This window comes from Danio rerio, chromosome 1, assembly GCF_049306965.1.
Source record: "Danio rerio strain Tuebingen ecotype United States chromosome 1, GRCz12tu, whole genome shotgun sequence".
NCBI lineage: Eukaryota > Metazoa > Chordata > Actinopteri > Cypriniformes > Danionidae > Danio > Danio rerio.
The window spans coordinates 57,050,001-57,069,210 of NC_133176.1; the positions used below are offsets into that span (position 1 = coordinate 57,050,001).

Genomic DNA, 19,210 nt, shown 5'->3' on the forward strand with positions numbered 1-19,210 from the left:
CACTGATTAAACACCGCTTGCACCCACTGTGGAGCGGCTCTGAGGTGCAAGGCAGGAGGCTTTACCTCAGTGCTGTGCTGGGGTCTGTCGGGGCCGGGTGGTTTAAAGCAGGCCAGCATCTCCAGCAGGTCGAACAGTGTAGTGAGATGTGGCTCCTGCAGTAGCAGCAGCATGGGGATGTGCTCTTTCTGAGGCGGCGGCAGACAGGACGCTGGCAGCTGGACACCCTCACCCTTCCTCTCCCTTCGTGGAGCACCCAGAGACACAAACACCATCTGAAAACGCATAGAAAACACTCTTATGGTCGCCACACACCAATCCGATACCAAACAACTAGCACCAACAAAGCCCAACTGCGCTGACACCTAAAGGTTTTATGTTGAGTGTGTGTCTGAGTGTGGTTTTGATGATGTTACCTGCATGTCCTTGAAGCCGAGCTCATGAAGGGTCTTCTCATCATAGTCGGTGGTCAGCTCGTGTCCTGATGAGATCATGCGCACCGGACCCATCAGACCACCTGGAAAACAAAATAAATAAATGAATAAATCATGCATGGGACCAATGTAAAATATATTATACATCCGAGAAAACAGAAATAACCGGCATGAAAATGGCTTTTAAACTGTAGCGGCTCTTACCATTTTATTAATTTTATTGTATCAACCAACTAATTATTCATCTGTAGAATTAGCGATGCTTTTTCAATTTGTGCACATGTTAAGTAAAGTGCGGTCATGCTTGTGTTCATAAAAATAAATAAAAATCAGTTGCGGCATAATGACTAGAATACATGTGGTACTCAGACCAAACAATAAGTGAACCAACTGCACTATAGTGGGTCTGTTCTCTTTCTCTTTCCTTCTCTGTGGTTGTGTACCTGGGAAGTCCTGCTGGCGGCTGGTTTGGCCGAACTCCTGCAGCTGTGCCTGCTGACTGAGCTGATCCTTCTGGAGGTTCTCATACCAGTGAGTGACCTCTGCCCTCAGATCAGCAACCTGATCACTGGGGTACATCTCAATGGTCATCTGCACAAACAAAGAGACACAGAGACGAGATAATGAGCATTTCTAAAAGTTTTGGCACAATTTAGAATTCAGAAGCTACATTCAAATACAAAAGCAAGTGTTGAAATATTGACTTTTTTCAAAATCCTGAGTTTATTTCTTTCATTTTGACTTTTCATGCAAAACTTGATGTTAAAATTCACAATTAAGCCTTCCTCAAATTTTGAGACTAAAATCTCACAATTGAGCTGTTTTTCCTTCAAAATTCTAGACTAAAATCTTAAATTTTTGATCTTTTCCCCAAATAATAGGCTAAAAGACTACCAATTTAGCATTTTTTCCTTAAAATCTCATAATTCAGACTTTTTCCCAAAAATTCTACACTAAAATCTTATTTTTCATAAAATTGTAGTCTAAACACTCACAATTTAGACTTGTTCTCACAAAATTCGAGATTTAAATCTCACAATTTAGACGTTCTCTCTCAATTTGAGACTAAAATCTCACAATTTAGACTTTTCCTCTTAAAATTCGAGACTAAAATCTCATAATTTAGCATTTTCCTCTTAAAATTCGAGACTAAAATCTCACAATTTAGACTTTTTCCTCTTAAAATTCGAGACTAAAATCTCACAATTTAGAATTTTTCCTCTTAAAATTCGAGACTAAAATCTCATAATTCAGCCTTTTTCTGTTAAAATTCAAGACTAAAATCCTCACAATTTAGACTTTTTCCCAAAATTCGAGACTAAAATCTCACAATTTAGACTTTTTCCTCTTAAAACTCGAGACTAAAATCTCACAATTTAGACTTTTTCTCAAAATTCGAGACTAAAATCTCACAATTTAGACTTTTTCCTCTTAAAATTCGAGACTAAAATCTCACAATTTAGACTTTTTCCTCTTAAAATTCGAGACTAAAATCTCACAATTTAGTCTTTCTCTCAAAATTCGAGACTAAAATCTCACAATTTACACTTTTTCTCTCAAAATTCGAGACTAAAATCTCACAATTTACACTTTCTCTTAAAATTTAAGACTAAAATCTCACAATTTACACGTTTTCTCTCAAAATTCGAGACAAATCTCACAATTTGCACTTTTTTTTCCAAAGTCTAGTATTTACAATTTTGACATTTATTAACAATTCTGACACTTTTTTTGAGGATTGCAAATTAATCTTTTATTAACCAACTCTCTAAAAAAACTAAAATGTTTGATAATAAAAGTCAAAAGTATATATTTTTACTCAAAAACAACATGCACTACACCTACTAGCGATGAACAAAACAATAGATGTACCTTGTCCGGGAGTCCTGCAGGCTGGCACACAATTCTGAGCGGCAAAGACTGCTTATCACTGAGAGCTTTCAGATGACTGCTAATGCCCGTCCCCTCGATCTGCCACTGCCGCAGGTGATACGCAAACCTGAATACACACACAAGTTTCTGTCATTTAGGAGAACTCTCTATAGTCATGATACAAATAACCTATGCTTATCTTATGGCTTTAACCTACCCCTAAACCCAACCCTCACAGGAAACCAGTGGCAAACTTTAAATGTGAAAATTATGCTTTAAACTCCTCATAAACTACTTTAACAGTGTAATATCTAGATGACATTACAAATGTGTGTCCTCAGAAACCACACAACCAAATGAACACACACGTACAAGAGATTGCAGACAGAGTGTTTCTTAAACATGTAAATGGCACAGGCAGGATTATTCAATGTGCACATGTCTATTTCTGCTTTGATTGTGTCGCGGTGTGTGTACCTGCGTCTGAAGGCCTCCAGGTGTGTTTTGAGCAGCAGCAGGCCTCTCTCGATGATGGTCAGGCTGGAGTGAGCGTCTTTCTCCAGGTTAGCAGACGCCATCATCAAGCTCTCCATACACTTACTGATGAACTCCTGCTCCTTCTCAAGGCCCGTTTTACCTGCGCTCACACACACATTAGTAAATACACTGCATTACACACACACACACACACACACACACACACACTGTTTATATTCTATCATAAACTCCACTGGGATAGAATGAATGCATGTCTATCTGTCTGTCTATCCATCCATTCACTAATTTTATCCATTTAAACTCACAAACTGAGAGATTATACCACTGTAAGTGTTCAAACGAGGCTAATTTAAAAAGCACAACATCCACAATAAGTGTGTACTGACCGCTGATGTAATAGGAGTTGATATACTGGATGGCGGCACGGCTGATATCTGCAGACTGAGCCCTCAGCGCGATTCCCCACAGCTGATCCATACCACACAACTACACACACACACAGATGAGAGAGACAGAAAACAGTCAGAAAGAGCAGACTGACACTGAGCAGACAGAAGTAAAGCCATGACGAAGCAAACCTCGCAGTTGGAGCTGCTGTCGTAGGCGCTGGTGGCCAGACGGGCCAGATTACACAGATGCTGGAACAAGTTGAGTCCCGTCATACTGATGGTCTCCGGCTTCAGCTGAGGCATCTGACGGAGACAAAGAGTGATTTAAAATTCACGCTGTACTTTATTTCCCGTTTATTTATTTTGTTAGGCTGAAATACGTACAGGTAGAAGAATAACAGGCTATCATCATAAAATATACTCCAGTGCTTGTAGCTAAGCATGCCAGTAGCAATGTTTCCATCCAAAAATGCTAAATAAAAAAACTGAAGTATCGAGTAAAACAAGCCAGAGTTTACATCCGATGAGTCAAAGATAACAAAATCTTTATATTAAGTGTCCTTAACTACTATGTACTTACATCAAAAAATATAAACAATGTACTTACTGTGTTTATAATGTATTTGAGAACACTTGTGGTGCTTTTGACTTGGGATAGAGGTTGGGTTATGGACAGGTTTGGTGGTATGGGTAGGTTTAAGGGTGGGTTAAGGTGTAAGGGATGGTCAACAGTGTATTTACAAATGTAATTACAAAAGTTATTTACAGATGTAATTACACACATCTATTTAATCAAGCATAAGTACACAGTAAACACATGTATTTACACAATAAGTCCATTGTAACAAACTATTAATTCCTGTTTAAGTTCATATTAGTTAAGGCCACTTAATATAAAGTGGGACCCAAAATCGTCCCTCCTTGATAAACTGGTGCCAAATATCAGACAGAAAATTGTAGTTTTGTGAGGTAGGAAAAGCCACTGTGGACCTTTTTTCTGATATAATAAACGAGCTGCGCCTCGAAAAAACACATTGACTGCTTGGTAGTTTTTTGAGCTTCGAGGCGGTCTTTGTGATTGCAGATGCTCAAGACAGATCTGAAGGTAATAATAATATAATAATAATACTGAACCACTGTGATGACAGACTTTGGCTGAGGGATTTTAGAATGTGATAAATGTGTAGAATGGAATGTGCTCCAAACCCTGGTTTATCCATTAATACTGTCTCACACACATTTTTATAACTACATGATCTGTTAAAACTATTTTTTAAATTATTTTTTTTAAACTTAAAATGTTTATCCTACTCAGTTGTGTGCATACTTTTTTTTTTAAATCACAATTTATGTGCATCTTTGCATTTAATTGAATCAATATTCTAAAATTCACATACAAACAGGTGGATGGAAACATTGCTAGTGAGTGCTCATGACCTGTTATCTATCTATGCTAGAGACCCAGACGTCTAACTAGATATAAATTAATTCATAAGAATCTACAAAAAGTACAACAAATCCAAACCAAATCAAGACAAACAAAAAACACCAAAAATGAGGGTAATAACATTACATATAATAACATGATCAATTAAAATAAAAATTAAATAAATAAATAGAATTCAATAAAAGCTTGGTCATCCACACACATAAAGAAAATGATGTTCACAATCAAGCTGTCTGACAATGCATGATGTTTAACCCTTGTGTGCTGTTGGGGATTTTTCAACCACACTGGAGGGATTTTGAGGCTTAATTTGGCCACAACTTCTCTGTGTTTCAGTAAATGCAATGATTTTTGATGATAATATATAGTGGAGAATATAAGTTTTAAGCATGTTTTTCCTGGGAATAATATTTCTAAAGAGGGCTGCTGAAGAACTACTGAGAGATTTCAGCTGCTGCCTGGTCTTGTACTGACTGTCCACCTTCCTACTTCCCTTTCTTCATCTCTTCAATACCTTTTCCACTGTGTCATTTTATTTTATTGCACACAACTTTATTTGTAAACTAATTAGATTTGTTTTCTTTGCATGGATTTCTTTGGTTACCAACATCCAGGGAAAATTTCAAGTCAACGGCAGCTTTAGAAATACATTTTCGGAGTAAAAAGGTGACGTGTTCAATACTTATTTTCCCCGCTGTTTACTAAAATAATAAATATTTTGACACATTTTAGGAAAACGCTTTCAAAAGAATAGTCAGTACAAATGACAAATTTTATCTTAGCAGAAGAAAACCCCACAATCAAACATGCATGATTATAATGGTGTCATGCAGGGCTTTACATTAACATCCGCTAAATAAGGTTAGATTTCGGCGGTGGCGGGTAAGACAGACACTACTACTAGCCACTTTGGCTGGTTGAAAATAATTTTCCTAGATAATAATTCTTAAAAGCAGGGTTCGACAATAAGGATGGTCCAATATGCATGCACAGGTGATCGAGAAGCAACACGACTGACAAAAATAATTGCGTTCGCAACTTCGCCCGAGCAAAGCAGGTGAATACCGAATGAGAGGATAATCACTGGCGCTAACAGCTGAGGTGATGCGCGCGACTGTTTATAACGCGTGCGCGCTCCCGTTTCCTTTTGTGAAGCAACTGTGTCTAGAAACACAACTGATGCGATCGGTTTTCTTTCAAATAGACTGAACAAAAAGGGATGAACATGCACCTACAGTCCTGCTGCTTTCAAGAGTTCCAGAGTTGAGTTGCTTTCGGTTTAACCATTCTTTGAAAAGAGAATTCATGGGTCTATCATTAACCATGCGTGTGTGATCATCCTTTCATGATCACACAGTATGTTTTTTACCTGCTTTCTTTTGCATTAATATGGTTTAATTATCATTTTTTTACAATAACATTGCTTTAATGGGAGAATAACTCCCCATTTATGTGTTAACTAGTGATATGGGACCTTTAGCCAGGACATATGACTGTGCATAAGTTTTGTTAAATAAAAAGTATAGCATTCAGCTATATTTTGCATGTTTTCACACATTTAAAATTTGTGGCTAAGAAATAATTAACTGTTTATGTATGGTTTGGTCCGAGATAAATTAGGTAAATCCTTCATTTTGGGCTCTGATAATTATGAAAACTAATTGTAATATATGAAACCCTGACCCATTTGGTCATGATTATTGAGCAAGCTCATAAACGACACACAAAAAGTGAAATGAATGAGGAGGCATGTGGAGATAATGCAAACGCTAAATCAAGTAGTTTTAGCATGTCAAAGTCATATTTATGTGTATAAAATATATTTTCCCAACAATAAAATTGTGGCTAGTGAAAATGCTGAGTGGCTAGTAATGTTGGAAAACTACTAGCCACAGTGGCTGGTGATCAAAAAGGTTAATGTTAAGCCCTGGTGACATCGCTTTGCAATCAAAGAATGTCATAATAATGGAAGTCACTAGAAATAGTAGTCAACTTGAACAATACAATTCAATATGCAGACCTTCTCCAGGAAGAGATGCTTGTATGTCTCCATGCCCATGGCGTGCTGGTCTTTACTGCGGACCTGGTTGAGGAACCAGTGCAGGGCATCATCGTAACACTCTGAGTCCTCTACTAGACAATGCCACAGGATGTCCACCTGCTCCAGACTCAATCCTGACACACAAACACAGCAGATTCATATCGACACAGAGCAAATCTCACATGCAACGCTCGGTGTGAGAAATAAAGATGTAGTGCAAAGAGAGTAAAAGTATAATAATACACTCAAAGAATGAATAAAAAAAACCTTTCTATCAGTTGTACTGTGTAAATTATAACACCTTATACCCTGCAGATTCAAAATACAGCTTACATCAGTGCCATTTACGTTTAAAGTAGACCTATTATGCCTGGTTTTACAAGATGTAAAATAATGTCGCTAGAGAGTGTATGTGATGTTTCAGCTCAAAATACACCAAAAATAATGTTTTATAACTCTTCGAAAATTTCCCAGTGCTGGGTTGCAGCTGGAAGGGTATCCACTGCGTAAAACATGTGCTAGATAAGTTGGCGGTTCATTCCGCTGTGGCAACCCCGGATTAATAAAGAGACTAAGCCGAAAAGAAAATGAATGAACTCTTTAAAACTGCCCCTTTTAGGCTTTGATAATAAATGCTTTATTAAGTCAATTACATCTACTTTTGTGACCTAATCTAAAGTGGAGACTATTTATGCCTTATAAATCCCTTATAAATGACAATTAAAGACTCAGTTTTAATCTAAACAGGAAAAACGAAAATAAATGACTATATTCATTTCTCTTCATTTGAAGATACACAAATGAAACTGTATCAAATTAAAAATAAACCTTTGCAGTCTTATCTAAAATAAAATTAATAGGGGTGTCAAAATTAATTGTTTTTTCAGTGCACCGCGATGCAGACGCGGACACTTCAGTATCGGTTCACTAATAATCATAGCCAGTTATTATGTACTGACGTCATTTACCTCATATGCGCTCTGTTGCAAAGGAGGTGAGCACGGGTATTTACAACACTCCTGGCGCCAACTGTGCACAATTTCACTGCGTGTGTGTGATTTCTGTACAGTCCTTCATTTACTGCAGAAGCCCCTATTTCTCTGCGATTGGGGGAATGAAAGAACTCCTTTCTTTCTTTCTTTCTCTTTCTTTCTTTCTTTCTTTCTTTCTTTCTCTCTCTCAATTCAATTCAATAATTGCTTTATTGGCATGACAATTGTTACAAATGTATTGCCAAAGCAGTTATAAAGTTTACATAAAAAGTAACATACATATATAATTAAAAAAATATATATATTTATATATAATAATTAAATAAAATATCAACAATACATCATATTATTCAATATATCACATTAATATTCAATATATTATGTTATTATCCCACACTAATTATTCATACAAATCAATACAAAAATAGATCAGAATAAACTGTACATTTTTAGGATGAAACAGTAATAAAAACAATAATAATCAGTATATTTACAATGATTCATTTATAATCATCTAAGAGTGTGTGTGTGTGTGTGTGTGTGTGTGTAGGCGAATCACTGATGTTTTTATTGGGCTGCTCTCTCTTTTTGTGACAGGCATTAATGTATTGCGCCGCTAGAAGGACACACTCATTTTTTCCCCCTAGTAAATATTGAAGCTGTGTTTTATTGTCTAACTCAGTGAATTGTGGGTAAATGCTCTGTAGTTTGGTGTAGAATGTTTCTCACTCTCTCTCTCTCTCTCTCTCTCACTGTGGCCCATTTTAACCTGCTGGCGTGACTTTTCCTCCCCTCTCTTTTTCTCTTGGCTGGCATTAGGCACATTATAAATGTGCTTATAAGATTACACCATTTGTAGCTGTATTTGTAAACTGCTAACTAACATCTATTAATGTATAGTTAATGCCTAACAAATAATAAATTCACTATTTGCTAATACTTAGATGATTCATAGTTTGTAGTTATTATAAAGTTACCAAACTATTTTATTAGTAATCGCGTATGTGGTCCTTTATCTGTGTATGCGGTGATGTATTGTGAAGCGAGAGACTTGAGATGAAGAGACACTCACTGAAGTGATCAGGTGAGCCGAGTGTTGAGAACACACAGGTGAGGAACTGCAGACGCACCTGCACCTCCGCACTGTGACTGTACCTGAAACACACATTACAAAACATTTAAACACTGAGCATGCAAAGGTGGCAAACATCCATTCATTCATTGAGGATGCATTAAATTGATAAACGGGGGCAGTAAAGATGTAATAATGTTACAGAACAAACCACGATTCTTATGAACTGGAGCACAATTTCCACAAAAAGCTTAAACGTTGATAACAATAAAAAAATGTTTCTTAAGCAGCAAATGAGCATATCATAATTAACTCTGGAGAGACATCTGATTTTAAGTTATAATTCAGCCAAAAATTACAATCCTGCCATCATTTACTCATCCTCCTGCATTCATTTGAGTATCTTTCTTCTGTTGAACACAAATAAAGATATTTTGTAGAATGTTGGAGGGGGGAAACAGCCGTTGACTTTTACTGTATTTCTACTATGGATGTCATTCTTTAATATATGTTGTTTTGGGTTCAAATAAAGAAAGAACCCGCTTGAATGTGAGTAAATGATGATGAAAGGTTCATTTTTGTTTCAACTATCCCTTTAAGTAATGTAAGACAGCTGAAAATGAAGCCTTGCATCATAGGAATGGATTACATTTTAAAACATATAAAATTGGAAAACAGGAACAACATTACTGTTTTTACAGAATTCTATATCAAATAAGTGCAGTCTTGTCTAGTGATATCTAGTGATATAAAAGATAAAAACATTACAAATAATATTAATACCCCTTATTTACAACTTCTGAAAAGTATTACAGAAATGTAGTACATATTGCATTCATGGTAAATACACAGACTTACAGAGCAAACTTGTGGCGCTGCTCTCGGACTTCCTGAATATAGTGTAACAGATCATCAAAGAAGAGCTTCATCATGTGCAGCTCCTTTTCTGCCCACCTGCAGCACATAAGGGGGGAAATATAAAAAAATCTAAGAATCAAAAATTGAATATACATCATCTAATTATTGAGATATTTGGTGTGTCACCATTTAAAGGAATAGGTTACACCAAAATGAGCATTTACTCTTCATTTACTCACTCTAAACTTGTTCCAAACCATATCACATTTCTTCTGTTGAACACAAAAGATGATATTTTGAAGAATGTTGGAAACCTGTAACCATTGACTCCCATTCAAAATATCCTCATTCGTGTTCAACAGAAGGAAAAAACTTAAACTGGTTTGGAAACACATGGGTGTGAGTAAATGATGACCGTTTTCATTTCTGGGTGAACTGTCCCTTTAAAGAAATGGCAGAGTTTCTTACATGGTTATCCAATGAGTGTCGTAGCTGGAGCCGAACTGCTGGAAGGTTCCGAAGAGTTTTGGCAGCAAACGTAAAGACACCACCACTGACCTGATGAACACACAACAGCAACAAAACAATCAAATACAATCAAAGACTGGATTATTAGCCGTTCAATTTGAAATCATTTTCAAATATTTCTCATGTGATGTTTAACTGTCTGGTTCTTGAATCTGATTGGCTGATAGCCGTGCAATATTCTATCAGCACTGATACAGCCTCTTTACCCATGTGTATTACTCCACCCACAAATAGACAAATATTGCAGCTGATGGACAACACAATGCACTTTTGAGGCTTTTTAGTCAAGAATGATGTTGTTTAGATTGTACCTATGCAGTTTATTTATAGGGATAATGCCCATTTTAAATATTAATAATTTCTGAGATTTTGTCATTGACCAGAGCAAAGACTGTTGATGTTCAGCCACAAGATGGCGACAGAGACTGCATAATATGTCTTTACGAGAGAAAAACTGCGTTAAAAAATTAAGATTATTTCCTTTTGTCAAAGGAAAATTAAGGTAAGTTAAAAAAGATTTTAGACCTACAACACAATATTTCAGTAAATTTAAGACTTTTTAAGACCTAATATTTTGATTTTGAGATTTAAGACATTTTAATACCCAGCGAACACCCTGAACAGAAAAAAATTAAGTCCAAAAATTAACACACTTAAATTAATAAGTTAGGAAAAAATATTAATTAAAACTTAATAAACAAAAAAAAGAGAAACATAAAAATATCAAATTTATTTTAAAATGTTGTGCACGTTTTTGCAATTACTCCATTGAAATTTAATGAACCGTCTTTTTATTTTTGATGTTCGGTGACCAAACTCTTATTTTAAAGAAATATAACTGTATAATAAATGTGTTTTGTTTAAACACGCCCAAAATTCTTGTCTATATTTCTGATGTTTTGAATTATTACATTTTTCATTGCTATTTAAAGACTAGTAGGAAAGAAGATAAGACAAGTAGATATTAATGACTGTCGGTTTCAATAAATTAGGGAGATGACGTGGTATAAGTGGATGACAAATTTTTTCTTGTGACGTAAAGATTTTTTTCCAAAATAGTTCCAGTCAGTTTTGATCACAGTTCAAAATAAATGCACTTCCCACAAAAACATTAGTAGTAAGCAAAGCAACCGCTATGAGTGACAGTTGCCAGAGCCCTCTTTTCTCTATGAATATTGTGATTTATTGTATTGTATTGTCAGAGGCGGACTTAAAAAATAAGGGAGATAAGCAGCCGCTTAGGGCCCTGGGAAATTAGGGGGCCCCAACCAATGCCAACAAGCCTATATTACTCATATAACTCTTTTACATATTTTCTATCATATGTTGTAAAATCTGTCTATAATTTTAATAATCTGTCTTTTCAAAACCGGGGGCCTCCATAAACAGTATAATGGAACATTCCTTCCATACTGCAAATGTAAATATTAAAATCTGATCACAAATATGGTTAATTAACTGTACATAGTTTGTGAACTTGTTTTTATTTGTGAATTTAAAATATATTTTTACATGCAGCTCGTTTACAAAAAAAAAACTGAATCTACAGAGAAAAAAAATATCTATAGAGACAGAGAGTGTTTTGAGTTTTAATGTTAGCTCCCCATACCCGGTCTTGGTTAGGGCTCCCAAATCATTAAGTACGCTCCTGTGTATTGTATTGTGGTTTATTGTAGTGTAATGTATTGGGTTTTATTGTAGTGTAATGTATTGGGTTTTATTGTAGTGTAATGTATTGGGTTTTATTGTAGTGTAATGTATTGGGTTTTATTGTAGTGTAATGTATTGGGTTTTATTGTAGTGTAATGTATTGGGTTTTATTGTAGTGTAATGTATTGGGTTTTATTGTATTGTATTGTATTGTATTGGGTTTTATTGTATTGTATTGTGGTTTATTGCATTGTATGGTCTGACCTGTGGTTGGCCAAGTTCTCCAGACAGCCCTCGATAAAGCGCATGCGGATCTGACGGTCTGTGAACCAGCACACCAGAGAACACAGCAGCTTCTCCGCCTCGTTGATCAGGCCTTCTGATAGGTGGATCTAATGAACACAACACAAGAGTCACAACCACCCAGTCGAACCGTTAACACTTACAGGGGTTTGGATTACAGAGAGGTAAATGTACCGCGTTGTCATCCTGCACCAGGTCCCACAGAAGAGTGTTTCCTTTCTTACAGACGTTGTCCAGGTTGATGTCAGTCACCGCATGGGAGGAGGAGTACTGATGTTTGTGCACAGCCGGACCTGGAGCAAAAACATCATGTGGCTTTTATTTCAAATTGCTTCTGTATAATCATGTAAAGGTTTAACCAGACTGACTAGTTTCTACTCAAAGAGACAGTTCACCCAATAATGAACATTCTGTCATTATTATTTACTTGGATTTAACTTGTTTGAGTTGTAATGGTCGGCTGAACAAAAAAAAAAAAAAGTGATATATTAAAAAGCTGACCATTGAATTCAATAGTTTGTTTTCATACTATGGATGTTAACAGTTACATGTTTCCAACATTCTTCAAAATATCTTTTTTTGTCTTGAACAGAATCATCTTACAGGTTTGAAACAAGTCAAGAGTGAGTAAATAAGGTCTCATCGAGTTGCTTATTACCTGCCTATTATTAATATATTAACCATAATTATAAAGTATAATATTACTCTACATCTCAAAATCGACCCAATACCTAAACTTACTGTCAGCTAATAGCCCCTTTCACACAGTGATACCGGTAAATATCCGGAAAATTTCCGAAACGACTTTACCGGTAAATCCAAAAAAGCGCTGTTCACACAGGCGAGGATGTTACGGAATTTTTCTGGAAAAGAGCATTCACACATCCATCGCAAAATGCGGGTAAATTCTGACATCATTAACCAGAAATGACCTCTAAACGGCTGCGCTTGTGTTTGTAAACATTTGACTACATTACAAACTGTTTGGATGGATCAGTGTTGAGTACAACTCCAATGAAAACATATAAAGGAACACTTTCGCATGTCGAGATGTTCATGATATGTGTGTGTGCTCGCGCTATGGGCGCTCCAGGCACACGCAAAGCTTGAAGGTAAACAAACAACGGATTATCATAAACATTTTATCAATAATTATTTACACAGTTAGCATTAAGAAGGAACATAAAAACGTTATCTGACTAACATCTAGCAGCTAAATGTGTCTGGAAAAATATTCAAAGGCTTTTATTCTCATAAACCGCGCGCACGTGAATGCGTCTGACTGTTGTGATTGGCTAAAGCAGACGTCTCACGTGAGAACGTTCTAGACGTGGACGCGCTCTTTTCGGCAATCTTTCTTCTGCATTCACACAGCGCAGCATTCCGGCAAATTACCGGTAATGTTACAACTTCTCTTTCCGGAAAATAGCCAGAAAGAATTTACCGGTATTTTCAAAAAGGGCCTGTTCACACATACAACCTTTCCGGAAAATTGCCGGTAATTTTCCGGAAAGGTCTGTATGTGTGAAAGGGGCTATAGTCTGTGTTAAAGGGATAGTTCTTGCAAAAATGAACATTTACTCAACCAGTGAGTTTCTTTCTTCTGTAAAACACAAAAGAAGATATTTTGAAGAATGCTGAAAATCTGTAACCATTGACTTCCATAGTAGGAACAAGAATACTATGGGAGTCAATGGTTACAGGTTTCCAGCATTCTTCAAAATGTCTTCTTTTGTGTTTAACAGAAGAAAGAAACTAACAAAAGGTCAGAACTTTCGTTCCCTTTATTGGCTTGTTAATAAATTGTGATTTGCAATGTGATTGTGTCATCACAGCAGTGTGGTTCCCCCAATTGCTAGTCCCATTAGATGCTCCACCAAGAGTGGACACTTAATCAATGATGTACATCTGAGTGAATGAGACAGAGGGAAGTTTGTAAAATAACTGGACTGGAACGCATCCCTAGTAGGCAGTGTAAGCATGTGCGCACCTTGCACCAGGTGTTCGTGGTATATGGAGGCCAGGTTGGGCAGGTGCTGCTGCAGGTGTGAGCTGAGCTCAGCGTGAGAGTTGATCTGGACGAGCTCTTCTTCACAGCCGGACTCCTCTCCATCAAAATCTGCCATGTTCTTCTCTGATTTGGCACTGACTTGGGAACTGCTGCAGCTCACGTCATCGGCGCTCAGCATGTCCTCTACCATATGACTGCAGACACAGAGACAACAACTTCAGGTAGGTTCAAGCTACTTTTTAAAACACACTCTTGGAATACACAACCTCAAAATACACAGTTAGTGAATGATATTTGATATATTGCAGCTATATAGGCTGCATAATGTTAATATGGCTGCAATATAATGTGGATCACTAATCTTAATCGTGAATTTTGAGATTTGCATTTTGCTTATTTGAGAAATGCTGGATTTTTCCTACACGAGCCATAAGGGTTTTGACTAGGGATGCTCCAACTGTTTCTGGCCATGACATGTTTTCACACATTAATGGTTACAAGAGACGAATTATATATTATACTATATGCAACATCCTTAATTTATTCTCTAAGTTAAGGCGAGATCTTCTCTTAAGGTTCATACTTAGAGGGAAAATGTGATGTATGCATTATAAAGCACGAAGCATTAGAGTCGGTACTCGATATCGGTTGATCACCATGACGAGCAATCGGCAAACATCCTGATCGGTGCATCCCTAGATTTGACTCTTGTTTTCAACATGACGTTACGTAATTACACACCTAATGCTAATAATCACACAATATCTGGATCATTTCACCGATTTCTGTTTTAAAAAGAAAATCAGAAAAAGATTAAAGAGACAGTTCATTAAAAAATGAAAAATCTCTCCTCATCTGTGCCCCTGGACCACAAAATCAGTCTTATGTTGTACGGGTATATTTTTACCAATAGCCAACATTAAATCTAAACTATTGATGTTTCTTTTATGCTAAAAAAATTAACAATATTAACCTCTTCAGGCCCAAGGTGTTCTTTACATGCATTTTTATTTTCTCTTCGATATTTGGACTTATTGGAATCTGATAAGAATAAAATCTAAGTATCTTCTTTTGATATGATGTACTTTTAGAGAAAAATGATGTCCATATATGTGGACTCATGGTCCGAATTTAAATAGAACACTTTTTTCTGACTGTTTTTAAAAGCATATATAACATATACATTTTTTGAACATGTTTTGACTATCAGAGAGTAAAAACAACATTTTTCCCTATTTAGGACAGTTAAAATAGTGTTTGGGACATTTCAAATACTGCAAAACAGTAGCAGGATGACACTGTGTGTCTGTAACAAAACATAAAACATTCAAAGTAGACCAGCACAATAATCGAAAAAAGATTGCGATCTTGATTCGATTCTTTTTGCATGTTCATCACTTTTTGTCTAGTTTATTTGAAAGAGAACCGATGACAGTTGCGTTTCCAGAACCTGTTCCAGACACGGTTGCTTCACGATTCGGGAGCGTGCACGCGTTAAGCAGCCGCGCGCACGCGTTTAAAGAGGTCGCGCGCATCAAATCAGCTGTTAGCGCAAGTGATCGTCATCCTCTCATTCGGTATTCACTTGCTTTCTTCTGCTCGCGTGAACACTTCTCGATTTCTTCTTCTTGTACTTCTCGATTCTAAGATCACACTTGTACACATATTGGGCCGTCCTTATATTGTCGAACCCTGCTTTTAGGAAAACTACAATTTAAAATTATTTTCAACCAGCCAAAGTGGCTAGTGGAGGTGTCTGTCTAACCCACCAAAGCTGAAATCTACCCGCATTTGGCGGGTGTTAATATAAAGCCCTGATCATACTCATTAGGGCTGTAAAATGCCAATGCATACATTTAATTCGGCTGTACGGTTGTATTATTGTTAATATATTTGTCAGTTGAAATGTTTGGCACAGATGTTTTGCATTTGATGCATATAAACCTTGATTGAAGCATAATCAGACTGCGATAGTGCAACTAGCGCATGCGCACTGAGTTGTTCATGATTAACCTGGATGCACGAGCGCAGTAGCTGTGTTCACGTGAAGCCCACGCCGGTCTGTTGTAAAATTGACAACCGTTGACCGGTCCGCGGTGATAAAAAGGTTGGGGAGCACTGATCTAAAGAAATAAAAGCCATAAAAAGGTGACATAAACAGCACATATGAACGGCAGCCTCACCCGTCGTGATGGTGGTGATGATGATGATGGTGATGATGGTGGTGGTGGTGATGGTGGTGCTGCGGACTGATGAAACGCCTGCAGTTGAACAGCTCATTCCCCATGGCCTCCGTCAGGAAGTCGGCGGGTCGGGGCATGCAGGCGGACTCCTGGGAAACAGCCCCCATCTCCGGCTGTGTTTGCTGGGGATTCTGGGATTGAGAGGGATCGGTCTGATCTCCTGACGTTCCCTCCAGGCACACAGAAGAGGAGCACGGGTCCAGGATCCTGAGCGAGGAGGAAGATGAGGCAACCAATGCGGCGGCCGCCTCTGGGGTGAATGGGATGGATTTGGTTTTGGAAAGTATAGGAGCGGAGGAAATTGATCCAGGAATGCCGGATGACATCCCAGGACGCTCTGGAGGACACTGAACATCCTCAAGCGCTTCCCCGGCTTTTCGTTTGCGCATTTCTGACGTGGACGGCTCTCGGGGGTCTTTCTGAGGGCTGCCTTCGGAAGCCAAAACAGGTCTGTCGTCCTCGTCGTCCTCGTCATCATCTTCGTCATCTTCATCGTCGTCTTCCTCTTCTTCCTCCTCCTCTTCCTCCTCCTTCAGGGCTTCGCTGTCGGCCATGTCGTCGGAGTGGAGCTCGCTGCCCGGGCTGCCTGCGGATTGGCTGGCTCTGCTGGATCCTGCTTCGTTACTGGAGGCCTCGCTGCGGCCGCTGCTGCTGCCTTCTTCTCCACTGTTCGCCGTCTCGTCTGAACTGCCCTGCAGAGACTCCTGTGGAGGACAGAGACTGAGAAATTAGATGCGTTTACATTCACTGAGTACGTCTGGCAGTGATGATTTTGTTCTCTTTGACTCCTACTGGATGAAAACAATCGCATATTCTTTACGCTATATTCCAATTTTGTGCATAAATCTAATTTGGATGGGAAACTAGCTACTAAAGCGAACCGACACTTGATTGTGTGATTTATTTGATGTGTTTGTGTTACCTCAGTATCTGATAGCCTCTGCTGGCCTCGTTTCCCGCTGCTCATGATTGGCTCGTCCATCTCCATGTCACTTCCTCCACTGTGATGCGTGTCGCTGTTGTCACTGCTCTCAGGGCTTCCTGCGGGAGATCCTGGGGAAAATAATATATGATTGACCTTTAAACTCTGCTCATATATAATAGCAAAAAAAAAAAAAAAAAAAAAAAAAAAAAGCAACATAATATTAAAATGTTTTGAAATATTTCGAAACTTTTTTTTAAACAAAAATTAACCAAAAATAAGCAAATAAACAAAAACATTTAAAGGTTTCAACAGACAAATGTTATCAGTAGAAAATAAAAATAAAATATAAATGACCTTTAAACTAAATGAATGAAATAAATAAATAAAAATGTTTTTAAATATATATTTTTGTATTTTACCATTTACATAGTTTTATTTAACAACAATAACAAAAAATAAGGAAATAGATAAAAACATAAAAACATGTCAACCGACAGATGTTATCAGTAATCAAGAAAAAAACTAAAATCAATAGTTTAACAAACTTTATGCAAGGACAATTCAACTAAACATTTGCTCAAATTTGTAATATATATATTTTAAAACAGAAACTCTTTATCCTGAAATGTTCATCAGACTTATTGTGGCAAAATAAAAAAGCAAATAAAATATTTGAACTGAAAATTAAAGACGCTTATCTGAATCATATTGGCTAATTTAAAAAACAATAATCAATTAAAACATTTTAACAAAACTGCAATGATCATCTGACTAAGACAAAATACAAAAGATAATCTGAACCAAATTAAACACAAATTTAGATTGAAATACCTTAAAATTTAATTAATTAAAAAACATTTTAATGGTCTTTACACTGCAATTTTTATATGCTTTTCAGAATAACAACCAAGTAAACCAGAGTGAATAATAAAGAGAGAAACAAAACCTTTAAAAGAGGGCACAGCTTAAGGTCTTTATGCATATTTTCCTAAGTTGACATTAATAGGTATTTGTACTACACTCAAAAAAAAATAAAAATAAATAAATAAATAAAATAAAATAAAATAAAATAAAGACAAACATATACACTACCTGACAAAAGTCTTGTCGCTTATCCAAGTTTTAGGAACAGCAAATAATAACTTGATTATATATTATATAAATTGATCTAGTTGATTATTTGATATCAGGAGTGGCTTATATGAAAGGTAAAGGCCTTTAGATTACACTTATTTTACCAAAATAAAATAATATCAAGCCTTAATTTTTAATTATTTCATTACTACAGTAAAGTCTGACTTTGCTTAGACAAAAGTCTTGTCACTCAACAGAAATAATGTCCAGTACAGAATATAAAGTCCTGCTGCAGTGGAGACAGAATGAATATTGTGTCTGACTCCATCATGAGCTTGGAGGACTGCATCCATACATCTCTGCAATGACTCGAATCACTGATTAATAAACTCATCTAGAGGCGAAGAAAGCGTTCTTGCAGGACTCCCAGAGTTCATCAAGATTCTTTGGATTCATCTTCAATGCCTCCTCCTTCCATCTTACCCCAGACATGCCCAATAATGTTCTTATCTGGTGACTGGGCTGGCCAATCCTGAAGCACCTTGACATTCTTTGCTTTCAGGAGCTTTGATTTGGAGGCTGAAGTATGAGGAGCAGCGCTATCCTGCTGGAGAATTTGCCCTCTCCTTTGGTTTGTAATCAAAAGGGCAGCTCAAATGTCTTGATACCTCAGGCTGTTGATGTTGTCATCCACTCTGCAGATCTCTCGCACACCCCAATACTTACTTACAAGTTTCCTTCACCAAACTTGACTGAATTCTGTGAGAATCTTGGCTCCATGCGGGTTCCACTAGATCTTCTGCAGTATTTGTGATGATTGTGTTGCAGTTTAACAGATGATTCATCGGAAAAATCGATCTTCTGCCACTTTTC

At 37.0% G+C, this 19,210-nt stretch overlaps 1 protein-coding gene across 1 annotated transcript in view; it reads right to left on the minus strand.

Annotated features, from left to right (window-relative positions):
- usp34 (ubiquitin specific peptidase 34) overlaps positions 1-19,210 on the minus strand; it is a 93,166-nt gene that overhangs the window by 43,826 nt on the left and 30,130 nt on the right. Inside the window, exons 13-28 of the mRNA XM_009294698.5 lie at positions 17,261-17,391; positions 16,279-17,042; positions 14,075-14,289; positions 12,259-12,377; positions 12,046-12,173; positions 10,072-10,161; positions 9,604-9,699; positions 8,746-8,828; positions 6,661-6,815; positions 3,383-3,496; positions 3,191-3,290; positions 2,784-2,943; positions 2,307-2,433; positions 878-1,025; positions 417-517; positions 66-275 (exon numbers count right to left, since the gene is read on the minus strand). Coding sequence (XP_009292973.3) covers positions 66-275; positions 417-517; positions 878-1,025; positions 2,307-2,433; positions 2,784-2,943; positions 3,191-3,290; positions 3,383-3,496; positions 6,661-6,815; positions 8,746-8,828; positions 9,604-9,699; positions 10,072-10,161; positions 12,046-12,173; positions 12,259-12,377; positions 14,075-14,289; positions 16,279-17,042; positions 17,261-17,391 — 2,741 coding nt within the window. The remainder of the gene's footprint in view (positions 1-65; positions 276-416; positions 518-877; positions 1,026-2,306; positions 2,434-2,783; positions 2,944-3,190; positions 3,291-3,382; positions 3,497-6,660; positions 6,816-8,745; positions 8,829-9,603; positions 9,700-10,071; positions 10,162-12,045; positions 12,174-12,258; positions 12,378-14,074; positions 14,290-16,278; positions 17,043-17,260; positions 17,392-19,210) is intronic.